Source organism: Canis aureus, chromosome 15, assembly GCF_053574225.1.
Source record: "Canis aureus isolate CA01 chromosome 15, VMU_Caureus_v.1.0, whole genome shotgun sequence".
In the NCBI taxonomy this organism is placed as follows: Eukaryota; Metazoa; Chordata; class Mammalia; order Carnivora; family Canidae; genus Canis; species Canis aureus.
Window position 1 is genome coordinate 22032961 of NC_135625.1, and position 14169 is coordinate 22047129.

The 14169-nt window shown below is 38.7% G+C and overlaps 1 protein-coding gene across 7 annotated transcripts in view; it reads left to right on the plus strand.

Moving 5' to 3' along the window:
* KLKB1 (kallikrein B1) overlaps positions 1-14169 on the plus strand; it is a 34557-nt gene that overhangs the window by 19097 nt on the left and 1291 nt on the right. For 3 of the 7 annotated variants that reach the window (XM_077848803.1, XM_077848800.1, XM_077848802.1), the window contains exons 5-13: positions 1032-1191; positions 1628-1737; positions 5608-5767; positions 6575-6684; positions 6843-7005; positions 7093-7205; positions 7370-7538; positions 11037-11215; positions 12166-13616. In XM_077848803.1, the coding sequence (XP_077704929.1) occupies positions 1032-1191; positions 1628-1737; positions 5608-5767; positions 6575-6684; positions 6843-7005; positions 7093-7205; positions 7370-7538; positions 11037-11215; positions 12166-12281 (1280 nt within the window). In that variant the 3' untranslated portion in view covers positions 12282-13616. The other 4 variants (XM_077848805.1, XM_077848801.1, XM_077848804.1 and 1 more) reach the window with 4 other exon arrangements.

The window sequence follows — 14169 nt, forward strand, 5'->3', positions numbered from 1 at the left end:
CTTTAGTTTAAAACATTTACAGGTAGGTTTATAGCTTTCCACTGATCATAAAGAAAAGTTTCAGTTTGTAAGTATCTCATCCCAACTCAGCTGGTTTCTTTTCTGATGTGCAGCAGAGTTGGAAAGAGACTACATTTCTAGAATCTGCAAACTCCTTTGGGCATGAATCACTGTGAGTTATCCACTGCCCTGCCCACTTCAATATATTGTTTTCCTACTAGTTTGTATTCTTTCTGTCATTCCCACTATTAAATCTAGTAGTATGACTTTTTCAACCATACCGTTAGGAGTGGAACATTACATACAACAGATTATGGTTATACTTCTGGTTTCCTTATCCAAGGGTCTAACTAACAAATCTGAGTGCCTTTTCTTTTTTCTTTTTTTTTTTTAAGCCTAAATCATAAATTTGGTTTGCTGTCTGTCAAAAAAATTATATTTTTTTGTATATAAGATACATGTCAAATGAAAGATTGCTTAAGTGAAATTGAACAAAAATATAAAGAAAATATAAATGGCTTCATCACAAATATACAAAGATTATTTCCTTTAATAGTGATTTGGCACATAGATGTCAATGGCAGGGCTTACAGATGAAATTCACAGACAGGAGTAGTTGAGAGCTGAGAAATAAGCAGAGATAGAGAAGCTCCTTCACTCAATGCAAGAAGTTGAGGGCACATCAGTTTGTTTAATAATGCGAACCCCTGGAACAATCACCAGGGCCCTCACTGCCGTTGCTTTGTCTTCCACTGCTCATTGATCATGAAATATTACCCATATGGTTGCATATACCTTACAGTTTTGGAAACAAAGTCACCCTTTCTCCATGCTAGTGCTCTAAAACATACTGGAGTGTTTTTAATTCGAGCAGAGTTTGATAATGTAGTGATGTCAGAAAAATTCTAAATCCCCTCACTAAAAAGGCAGTCGTGAAAAACAGAATATCATTCTTCAAAACTATCCTAATTGATGATCTAGTTCTAGAAGGAAAGCTTACTGAATTTGCTCTATGCATTTTACTTGTACAGCTTGCCACCGAGACATTCATAAAGGAATTGATATGAGAGGAGTCAATTTTAATGTCTCTAAGGTAAAAAGTGTTGAAGAATGCCAAAAAAAGTGCACCAATAGCATTCACTGCCAATTTTTCACATATGCCACTGAAACATTTTACAACTTAGAGTACCGGTGAGTAACATTCATGGTGTTTATTATTTCTGATGGTGCTTGTAAGATTTAATTGTACTTGTTGTAACTTTTTTTTTTTTTTTTTTTTTTTTTTACAATGGAAAACCAAATAGGGCTTTGAGACTTAACCACTCTGCTTATTTATTTATTTACTCAGTTTTGGTGTCATTTTGCTAAGGAGAATAATTTCCATGGATTGGGAGATGAGGGTTTGTCTGAAAAATATCCCCCACTCCATTCTCACTCTAACCTTGCATGTGCAGAGCAGAAAAATGTCTTTTTGATTAATAATACAAACCCTGGACTCACTCAGGATCAAAGTCATTGTTCTGATTGCTTTATTTCCCACTGACCAAGGATCATTTCAATGCAAAATGGATTGCTACATGGATCTTGCAGTTTAGGAAGAGAAGTAACCTCTTTTCTTCATATTTAGAAACAGCTGCCTTTTAAAGAATGGTCCAGGAGGAACACCCAGCAGTATAAAGGTGCTGGCTGATGTGGTATCTGGATTCTCACTGAAGTCCTGTGCACTCTCAGAAATTGGTAATTGTATGGCTACTATTTTACTTTGTGATCGTAGTAGGCAGAATTAGAATCCCCCAAAGAAATCTACACCCTAATTCCTGAAAATGTGTGAATGTTACAATACATGGCAAATGGGGCTTTGTAGAGGTGATTAAACTAAGGATTTTGAGATGGGAGATAATTATTCTGGATTATGTGGATGGGCCCAAATGTAGTCACAAGAGTACTCATGAGAAAAAGGAAGACAGAGAGGTTGTAGTCAGAGAGAGAGAGAGTTTTGAAGAGGTCACACTGGTGGCTTTCAAGATGAAGAAAGGATCCATGAGCCAAGGAATTCAGGTAGCCTCCAGAAGCTGGAAAAGGCAAGGAAATGGGTCCTCCTATAGAGCTTCCAGAAGGAACAAAGCCCTGCCGACATCTTAATTGTAGCCCAGTGAGACCCGTTTCAGATTTCTGATCTCCAGAACGGTGAGATACTAAATTTGTATTATTTAAAGATACTGGGTTTGTGATAATTTGTTACAGCAGCAGCAGGAAACTAATGCAATTACATTGCAGAGAAAACTATAATGTCATTTCTTGGTGGTGTCCATTGTCTGGTGAAATGACTCAACCATAATGAATCAATAAAGTGCTGCTGTTGTTTGAATTACCCAGAAAATTGTCCCTCCACCTTATTTAGCATATCAGTCTGTTAGTGGTAGGATGTCACAGAAACCAAAGCACCAACATTCAATGCTACGCAGTATCCAGTGCCAGCTCCTGCCAAACTCCGCATCGGTGCTGGGTGAAGACCCCCCACCCCAAGGGAGATTGGGAAATTGGCAACAAGGCATCTTTTTTCCTCTTTGTTTCCTTTCCCCTCTGGCACATCCCCTCTGTGATGGGTACCAGATTTCTGGTTCAAATTTACTGATTATTTAATTTTTAACATTCACATTTGGTTCTTTTTTACAAGTGTGATTTCTATCTCTTTACTGATATCCTTTATTTGTCAGGACAATCTTTTCAGGTTTTTCTTCAGTTTTTTAGATGTGGATTCCTTTAGTTCTTTGAATATATTTAAAATAGTCGACATAAAAAATAAAAATAAATAAAAATAAAAAATAAAATAGCCAACATAAAGTCTCTGCATAGTAGATGAGGAAGTTGGTACTTTCTTAGCAAAAATTTATGTTGTGCGTAGGGGCCATAGTTTCTTGTTTCTATGCATGGCTTGTATTTTTTTGTAAAAAAATTAGACCTTTTAAATTATAGCATACAGTAATGCTGGAAATCAGATTCCCTCCTTCCCCAAAGTCTGCTGTTGTTACCACTTTTTGTTACTGCTCTTTGGTGACTTTCCTGAACTAATTCTGTATTTATTCTTTGTAGATATGACCAGGAATGTTTCTACTTGATTTTCCTAATACTTAGCTAATGATTAGGCATAGATTTCCATATGTGCCTGGAAACAGTAAGTCTCTCGGGCTTTGACGAAGGGGCGTTTTGTGAGTGTTGGGGCACGCTACCAACCTGCAGACAGGCATTTCACAACTTTGCCTTGGCCTTGGCCTTCTGCCCACCCAGGGTGCAATGTCAGCAGGCCTGAGGGGTTAGGACTTTCTCAGATCTTTTATGGACTTGTGCCCAGCCCTGCTCATGCACACAGCCCTGTACTTGTAGATGGCCTTCTAGATTCCCTGGAATATGTCAAAGATTTTCTTTTCTTTTTTTTTATGTCAAAGATTTTCACCACCACCCTCTTTCCCTTCATTTTCCTTTTAAGAATTTTGTCAGCTTATTGTTTGCTCCAGCTATTACTGCTGCCTTAGGAAGCTGCAATGTTACATAATTGCCACTTTTTGGTTGTTGTTTGTTTTTTGTTCTTGGCAAACACTTGCAAGGAACAGGCTGTTTACACTGAAGAGGCTCTGAGTCATGTCAAATAAACTCAGTCCTCATGAATAGTTCCTGAGAACATCCACACAGGTCAAATAATGGTTTAGCTGGGGCTGGGGATGGAGCTTTGGAGCATCCTGCCCCAACCCCATCCTGCCCCCTCCAGGGCTGCTGGATTGCTGGTTTTCAGCATGATTGTGGGGGTATTTCCAAGGAACTGAGGAGAGGAGAACGGAAATAGGGCAAATTAAAATCCCACAAAACTCACTGTTCTTACAGAGATTCAGCTGTTTCTCTTGAGCAAATGCTCCCTGGACTGTTATAATCTGATTAATTTTGATTAATTTCTAGAGCTCTGAAAACACTGACAATTTTGCCTCTACTCACATTATTTTTATGGAGGAGAGGATTTTTCAGGGGTCCTTCCCCTGCCATTTCCACTAACACCCTAGAGTGCTTCTGATAAAGCAAAACAAAACAAATGAAACCAAAAAACTAGCTTTTAAAAAGAAAATGGTTCTTCTTAACAGGATAGCTCTTGTGTTTTTGTCAACTGGACGGGTCAAGTAGCAACTGCAACACTAGACAATTCTGTGCTGCATGTTTCATACGTAGCAATGGACACCCAGAGTACTTCAGAATTGGGGAATCAGGAGAGTAGGATATCTAGAAGTAATGGAAAACATAAAATGGCTAAAGGAGAAGGTCAAAGGCATTTAACCTGAACAAGATCAGGATGACTGTCTTAATTTTTTGTTTATAGAAGGGTGTCATTGAAGAACGGATTAAATTAACCTGTGTGGTTCCATTAGGCAGGTCTAGGTAGATGCTACCGTGAAAAAAATAAAACTATTCTAACCCTTAGAAAGGACCAGAAAAAAATTGGGCCTTGTCACAAGGTAGTGGGCTCTTTGTCACTATAAATATCTTAGGAAAAGGGAAACAACTTGTCAGGAACATCCTAGAGGGATGGAGTTGTAGGTTGTGGTTGTTGCATGGATGTCCCACCTCAGGAGGGATGACCTCTAAGTTCTCTTCCAGCTTCCAGAGTCTGCATTTTTTTTTCTTTAAAGATTTAATTAGTAGAGGCTGAATTTCCAAGACTGCCCATATTATGGTATGGTGTTATTAACGATAATTTATTATCATTATGATGATATCATGTCACTAGAGGTACTTTCTCTTGAAACACCTATGTTCATTTAAATTAGGACTCTTTTTGTCCTTCCTATAATTGCTATCATTATTCCACAATTTTAACAAAATTTGTTATCAAATTGAGTAAACCGAGTAAATAATATGAACACAAATAAACACATAACTGAGACACAAAATAAGGGGCATCTGGGTAGTTCAGTTGGTTAAGCATCTGATTCTTGATTTTAACTCAGGTCATGATCTCAGGGTCCAGAGATCAAGCCTCATGTCAGGCTCAGCACTCAGAGTGGAGTCTGCTTATCCCTCCTCTCTTTCTCTTTTTTCATTAATAAATAACATCTTTAAGAAAATAAGATTATATAAAGATAACGAAAGTGGGTTTTCTCCTGTTCTAATTTCAATGGGCACATGGCATTTTTGTTAGCTACCTGGTATCTTTGTTAATCTGTTTTTATTAAAATCTTTTTTGTAATGCTCAGAAAATGTAACACAAAACCTTATCTCCTAAGATCTGGAATTCAGGGTCAGGATAATAGAAAGAAAATCTAAACATATGCTAAGTAACTTACATATTTTGCATAGATTGAGATGGAGCCGAGAGTATAGGTTGAGATATTTCACTTCTCTGACATAGAAATCTTTTATCAGATTTAGACCAATTTTTCCTTCTTCCAAATGGCAAACAAGTCTGAGGATAAAGGTCCATTTTAATGGACCTTTTCTTCACTTAGGGTATGTGGTGCTATGAATAACAAACAGTCAAAATTTCCTTAGATAGGATGACAAAGGACAAGTCACTTGAGTGTCATGTCATTTGCTGAGGACTGTCTCCCCTCTGTGAGTTCACAGGTTGCCACATGAACATTTTCCAGCACCTGGCATTTTCGGATGTGGACGTTGCCAGAGTTGTCACCCCAGATGCTTTTGTGTGCCAAACCATTTGCACCTACCATCCCAACTGCCTCTTCTTTACATTCTACACAAAGGCGTGGCATCTAGAACCGCAAAGGTGAGTAAGAACGTGTGACATTGGCTACGATCCTGTCATCACTGTAATTTTATAGTTTGGGTTTTTGAAAACCTTTGTTCATTTCCTCAGAGCACTTGAAGCCAGGGCTTAAGTAGGTAGTTTCCTGCCAGGTGTACATTAGTTAAGAGCTTAGCCAACTTGTCCACCTACCTTCTCTTCCTGAAACATAGCATTGGATCCATGGAACAATGGCCGTGGAAGAAAAGAATCAGATGCCTTTCTTACTGATCTAAATGTTTTCTCTTATTAACTTGAAGTAAAAACCACTCACTGACAGCATATCCATTAATATTGTCTCTAATTCCTGCCTCAGAAACTAGAGCCCTGTTTATCCCGATTGACCTCTTTACCCTCAGGTAATCTATTCTTTTCTTTCTGTACAAAAGTGGAGCCAAGGGATGAGTGTATAGTTAATACAATAGCATCAGCCACAGAAACGCCTAGAATTTGGTGTTGGCTCTTTCTTCTTTTTCATTTTCCCTTTTTTGCTTTATTTTCAATGAGAAGGTGGAACTTTACCATTCTTCTCTCTCTAGGTTATCTGTGCCTATCAGTTTTCCTTAGACAGAGATGTGGCTTGGTTTACATTTAATCTCTGTGATTTATTAGAGAGAATCCTGTGGTCTGCTTTACTTTCTTTCTTTTTTTTTTTCTGTCTGCTTTACTTTCAAAAGAGTTTCTCAGAGGAATAAAATTTGCAGAGGTGATTTTCAAAACATGAAGAGTTTTGTGTTTGCCTTTAACACAGCTTTGTTTCTCTCTTTTGCTTTTTTTTTTTTTTAATAGAAATGTTTGCTTTCTTAAGACTTCCAAAAGCGGGACACCAAGTTCACCCACTTCTCAGAAAAATGCCATGTCCGGATACAGCCTTTTAACCTGCAAGAAAGCTTTGCCTGGTAATGTAATTCAATAATAATAGCACATAAAATGTGATACACTTCATGATCTTCTAACAAGTAATAGCGAAGAAACAAACCCCAGTACCAAAACCTCGGATAAATGTGGTTTATAGCTGTTTTCATTTTGTATCTTTTTATGTCTCTAATTCACACAGAGCCGTGTCATTCCAAAATTTACTCAGGAGTGGATTTTGAAGGGGAAGAACTGAATGTGACCTTTGCTGAAGGAGTGAATGCTTGCCAAGAGACTTGTACCAAGATGATTCGCTGTCAGTTTTTTACTTACTCTTTACGCCCAGAAGACTGTAGAGGAGAGAAGTTAGTGAACATTTATTTTTCAAAGACAATTGCATGAGTTATGCCCTTCTCTGAAAGTTTAATCTTTCTCCTGATCATTTTATCTAGGTGCAAGTGTTCCTTACGATTATCTTTGGATGGTTCCCCAACTGGGATGACATATGGGACACGAGTGAGCTCTGGTTATTCTTTGAGGTTGTGTAAAAGTGGGGACAGTTCTGGTGAGTGAGCCTCACTTTTTCATGGAACTGTAAAGGGATTCCTGTGTTGCTTTGATCGATTGCTTAGTTTCAGATAGCAGAATTATGTATTTTGTTTTCCTTGGCTGAGAAGAACTCTGAGTCGCCTCTAATGCTAACCATTAACTTTAAGACTCTCTTTTTAGTCTGCACAACAAAAACGAGCACACGCATTGTTGGAGGAACCAACTCTTCTTGGGGAGAGTGGCCCTGGCAGGTCAGCCTGCAAGTGAAGCTGAGAGCTCAGAGCCACTTGTGTGGAGGGTCAATCATTGGACGCCAGTGGGTCCTCACTGCTGCCCATTGCTTTGATGAGTAAGTACGGCGTGTGTCTTATCCAGAGTCTTGACCTCCCTTTTTGTTTGGAAGAATCTATGATAAGTTTCTTGAACATCATGTCAGTGTGTTCATCAAAGTTTATTCTTTAATAAAAGACTTTTTTTTTAAGGCAGATATAATAAAAGGCATTTTAAAGCAGGGCTGATATTCAAAATGTTGAACAGCTAGTGAGGCTTCTCTGAGCACTGACTGATCTGACCCATCAGAACACAGTGCGGCCTGTTTGCAGGGCTGGCAATCCCGGGGCGCTATCACTCCTACTTTAAAGAATAAGAAAAAATGCCCCACCTGCTTCCACCTCCATCCACCACTCCCCAAATGTATTTTTCAAAGACTTAATTTTCCAGGCCCATAGACCTTTTGCTTTCAGCTCTTTGATTCACAAATGTACTCAATAATAGAGTGAAAACAAAAATGGGAGGTGGTTATATATTTCAGTGAATAAAATCTGGTAAAATATTTCTACTTTATAAGGAAAATTGTACATGTGGCAGGGTTTTAAAGTTTTAAAACACTTAGACCTTGTACCTGAATGGGGCTTGAGTCACAGCTCTGTCACTTATTGGAGGCATGAGTGACCTTGGGCGATTTGTAAATCTCTCTTTATTTTCCTGTCTGCAAAATAGGAACAATAATATCTAATTATAAGGTTATTAGAAGGGTTACATGATACACTTAAAAGTCCTTAGCTCTATACCTAGAACATAAAATCACTGCCCCCCCCAATAAGCTATGATTAAATAAGAAATGTAAAAATGGACAAAGCATAGGAATAGCAAGAAATACAAATAGCCCTAAAATAAAAGATACTTGGTCTCTCTCAGGAGGTATTTTGTTTTCAAAGAATTCTCCCTCTTGCTCTAAGAGGGTAGGTCCCTGGTTGCCATGTGTCAGGATTGAGGATCTGGCTGCTGACTATACCAGAGTCAATGGTACTGCTGAGCAGAGCAAGGCTCCTTCATGGTTGCCACATAGCAGCATGGGACTCCAGGTAGTGGCTCTGCTACACATGGCATTGCTAAAGGGAAATCCTATTGACTTGGAAGGAAAGACCCTGTGAAGGGGAAATAGTAGGTCCTCCCTTTTCACAAAATGCACTCCAATTTAGGACCAAGAATTTTCATCCTTTTTTTCCCCCCAGCTTTACCGAGATATAATTGATATATGACATTGTGTAAGTTTAAGGTGTAATGTAATGATTTCACATATGCATGCATTGCAAAATGATTACCCTAATAAGGTTAGTTAAGACATCTGCACATCCATCACTACACATAATTACTTTTTTGTGGGTAGTGAAAATTTTCAAGATTCGCACTCTTAGCAACTTTCAATGTTTCAAGTATTGTTAACTGCAGTCACCATGCTGTACATTAAGTCTCCAGAACCCATTTATAACTGGAAGTTTGTACCCTTTACTCCTTCCTGCCGTGACACTCCCCTGCAACCACCAATCTGTTCTCTGCATCTATGAGTTAAGTTTTTTTTAGGTTCCACATATGGATGAAAACATATAGCATCTGTCTTTCTCTGACTTATTTCATTTAGCATAATACCCTCAAGTCCCATCCACATTGTTGCAAATTGCAGGATTTCCTTCATTTCTATGGCTGAATAATATTCCATTGTATGTGCACATACACAGACATGCTTATATGCATATGTATAATACATGTATGCATATGTATATATTATATATGTGTATATACACAGACACTGTATATATTATACCACATTTTTTAAATCATTCATCTATTAATGAACTTAGGTTGTCTCCATGTCCTGGCTATTACAAATAATGCTGCTGTGAACATGGGAGGGCAGATAACTCTCAAGGTAGTCTTCTCATTTTCTTTGAATATATACCCAGAAGCAGAATGGCTGAATCTTAAGGTAGTTCCATTTTTAAATTTTTGAAGAACCTCCATATTGTTTTCCACAGTGGCTGCACCAATTTATATTAAGAATTTTCATTCTTGAAGGCTCAGTGTTGTTGAGTTTGTAAGAGATAATGTACACGGAAACACTGATTTTATTGAAAGAAGATCACTTGTGCCCTTATTTGTATGATTTTCTCTAGAGTTTTATGCAAATATTATCTAGCATTTCTCCATGATGATAAAAACGTCCAAATCTTTACAAAAGATAAGACTTTGTTTTAGGTCTTAATTTTAGATTTACTTTGTATTCATATTTTAAAAAATTAATTTAGGGGTGCCAGAGTGGCTCAGTTGGTTGAGCAACTGACTGTGGCTCAGGTCATGATCTCAGGGTCCTGGGATTCAGTCTCACGGCAGGCTCCATGCTCAGCGGGGAATCTACTTGTCTCTCTATCCCTCCCCACACTCATGCTCTCTCAAATAAATAGATAAAATCCTTTAAAAAAGAGTTAATTTAAATTTTCACACTTCTGAAACTATCGATATTTTATTATTTATATTTATTTTTATATTCTATTATATTCTGATTTTGTTCTTTGGCCATGCCATGAGGTGAGCTTTATTTTCATTAATGACACAAATAATTTTCTAGAACAGGCCAAGGCAAACTGGAGAATTAGTAGTTCTGGTGGGGGTCCTCTGAGGGCCCCACAGTCTGGGTGCATCCGCTCAGGGTGCCGGGTCACTCAGGTTAGTTCTGAGTCATTAGTAGTTATTAGTTTGGGTCATTAGTAGTTCTGGTGGGGGGGTCCTCTGAGAGTCACATAGGCTGGGTGTATCTGCTCATGGCTCAGCCTGTCACTCAGGTCCATCTTGCAGGTGGCTCTTCATGTCAGGCCTGGGCTGTCTCCAAGATGATGGGGGTAGGGAATCCTTCAGGTTCTTAGGAACCTTCTTCACTCCTCCTTTCCTGCTCAGTGGTCTCTGGTGAGTAGGTGTTCTCCTGTGTCTCTGTTGTCCTCAGCCTGGCCCTACAGAAGCAGGTGATCCCCGGCTTGTCTGCTACTGTCTGGAACCACCCTGGAGTTCCTCTCAGAGCCCCATGCCTGATGCTCCCACTCGCCTTGCTGCAGCCAGAGGCCTAGAAAGATGACTTTTGAGTATCACTGAAGCCTCCCAATTTTGCCCAGTGAGGGGGGCGTGTGTACGATCAGTCTGACAAGTTCATGGAAGCGATTGCTTTCAGGTTTGCTGAACTGAGCAGGATTTCCCCACAATAAACTATGAGTCTCTCCCAGACAGTTTCTCTCAGATTTGGGACAGCAATGCTCTTGCATTTTTACTTACAGTAACGAAATAACTACATAAATGCACATGTTCAATGTTTTTAACTAAATCTTCAGAGATTCGGTGCTGCTGCTGGTAGTGATGACATGTTGCCAGGAAGCGAAATTAGGTAAGTAAAAATATGCCATTTGCAGTATTTTCTTCCCAGCCCAAAGCACCAATTTCAAAAGGTAAAATTGAAAGGAAAAAGGCCAAAAACAAAGGCTGTATTTCTGGTTTCAAATGAGTCTTTATTTTTCCCTCCTAGACTCTCCTTGCCAGATGTTTGGCGCATTTATAGTGGCATTTTAAATCTGTCAGAGATTACAAAAGAAACACCTTTCTCGCAAATAAAAGAGATTATCATTCACCAAAATTACAAAATCACAGACGGTGGTAGTTACGATATTGCCTTAATAAAACTTGAGGCTCCTTTGAATTATACAGGTATGTAGCATATTTAAGGAGAAGCTATTCAGCTGAGTTCAGCAGCTTTAAATTTTCACATCAATTTGAGCAAAAGGGTAGAATCTGGAGAGATTGTCTTTAGTTTCTGGTTGATGGAGTTGGGAGAGAGTTGAGGAATTGCCAAGGGAGACAACACCTGTGACTTGGATAAATCTCTTCTATTTAAGGGATAAGAAGTAGAAATTGGTCTCTTCAGGTAGGAATCCAGGTGCATATGCATTATTGAAATAATACACATGGGAAATGTCTTGGCTGTTTAGGAAGCATGGCTCCCTTTGGCAAGAGTAGCACGATGACTGTGGCTTTGGGCATGTTAGGAATATATGAAGACTAGTAGGGCCAGATGCTAATTCCCAGGTCTAACTTGAGTGGAAGGAAGCTCTGGGAAGCTGGTAGTGTGGTGGTGGGAAGTGTGGCCTCCGTGGCACAATGCTCCACAGTTGGTGAATACCCTCTGTGTCCAGGAATGATTACGTGACCTTGGTCAAGTTACTTTTACCTCTTTGCACCTCGAATTTCTGCATCTGTAAAATGAGCATGACAGTCACCTGTTGGTGTGTCATAAAAATTGCTAATTAGTAAGTTAAAGCACGTAAAATAGTGCTTCAAACAGTGGAGACACTGTTATTACTATTGAAAGTAACATACACAGAGTAAAATACTTCTAAATGCTTTTGACAGAAATACATGTTCTGAGTTTAAGATTTAATTGAGAAAATTTGGCACCAAAAATGTCATGTGAAAATGACTCTGATAATGAGAAATTTTCTTGAATCATTGGTCTTAGCAATCAAATAGAAAGCAAAAAGCTCATTTTTTCATGGTAGTACGCTAGAGAAAGAGAATATGGAAAAAGGAAGTTGTGTATTTTTAAAGTCAATACCTATAACTTTGTTTAATCAAACTCTAATTTAAAAATTACCTTTCAGAATTCCAAAAACCAATATGCCTCCCTTCCAAAGATGATACAAATACAACTTATACTAATTGCTGGGTAACTGGATGGGGCTTCACAAAAGAGGTACAGCATGATATATTTTTTTAAGATTTTATTTATTTATTCATGAGAGACACACAGGGAGAGAGAGAGGCAGAGACACAGGCAGAGGGAGAAGTGGGCTCCATGAAGAGAGCCCCATGTGGGAATTCGATCCCAGGAATCCAGGATCATTCCCCGAGCCTAAGGCAGATGCTCAACTGCTGAGCCACCCAGGCGCCCCCAGCATGATATTTTAAATGTTGTCTTAAAACAAGTCTTTTACCTTAAGGTACACAGAGTGAATCAGTTTAACTGGCCTCTGTCTGAAATTTTATCCAAACTCATCACCATTCCAATCTATTCATTCTCAAATATTTACTCACTGATTCTTGAGAAGATGTATTTTTCTTTGGATCTGGAAAAATTTATAAGGTAACCTCTTAAGAATCTTACTTAATAATAAAGGTCACTTGTTTGACTATGGGATAAAGGATTTGTCCCATATGGGGCTAATAAGACCACTCAAGCCTATCCTGTCCTCACTACTAATAGTGTTTCCTTCTCTCAGTGCCATTATTTTGCCTTTATACTAAGGGTCAGGAGTAGAGGCAGGCACACCATCTTTTTCTGGAAGGCTCTAAATGTTTTTTGTGTTGTTATTGTTGTTTCATGCATCCTTCCTGTAATCTGATGAAGCCTATGAGCCACTTTTGTAATGGTGCTTTTATTTTTTTATTTTTTAAAAGATTTTATTTATTTATTCATAAGAGACACATAGAGAGAGGCAGATACATAGGCAGAGGGAGAAGCAGGCTCCCCACGGGGAACCCCATGTGGGACTCGATCTCAGGACTTCAGGATCATGACCTGAGCCAAAGGCAGACCCTCAACCATTGAGCCACCCAGGCACCCCTGTCGTGGTGCTTTTAAATACTTAAAAAGAACATATAGACATATGAAGGAAACAAGTGAAATTGCAATAGAGTTATCAAAATACTTTCAAAAAGATGCAATACGGGAATGCATGAGTTTCTTTAATATATTAAATAGTAAGTTTTTCAAGTAACTACCATAATATCAGCCACAGCTGTCACATGAAACTATCACAAGTGTGATGAAAAATATCTGTGCTCTTGACTAATGGCAAAGCCATCCTACTAACACTCCCATTTTTATTGCCTGCACTCATAGCTGAAGGTAGTGTTAGACTTCAGTTGGAGATTGGTGAAAATAAGGATGTATTTTCCTATCCAAGTGTATAGAGCAAGTGAATTCTTTCTGTGGACGCCAGTTTAAGAAGCCCTGCTCACGGGTAGTTGGTGTTTTTAAATTGTCCTCGGATTTCCCATGAAACAGACTTTTCTCGCTTTCCAAAGTTTTGTTCTTGATAGACACTATAGGGAATAAAATTTGCACATTCTTTACATATTTAAGCTCATCAAGATCTTTCCTTCTTTCCTGACTTAGTCCTTTATTCAGTGAATTCAAATTTTCTAAATGTTTGACTGGTACCTTAAGGCAGAAAGAAATTTTAAGAGTAACCTTAACTAAGAAAGGAGAGCTCCCAACATATGTTCCAGGGGAACCTGGACACGGGCAGAAATGTAATTATTTGTGAATAAATCGTTCTTCGTGGAAAATATTTGCATAGTTAAAAAACAAAATACTCTTCTGAGCATATGGTGAGTTCCCCCCCCAACATCACATATTTTTAAATGATCATGTTGAATATATAAAACAAAAACTGAAAGATAAGAATTTCCAGCTTTGGGGTTGGAGGTGATAAGAGGGAATTTCTGAGAGATTTCTACTGGGATGAGAGGTTGGCAGGGAATCTGGTCAGCCTTGGGGTGCTGGGGTTGTCCTAACATTGACATCAGAGGCCAGTACATGGAGCTCTCTGTTTATCAATTTCTTTTTGCTTTTCTCTCTCTGTGTCTCTCTGTTGGTGTGA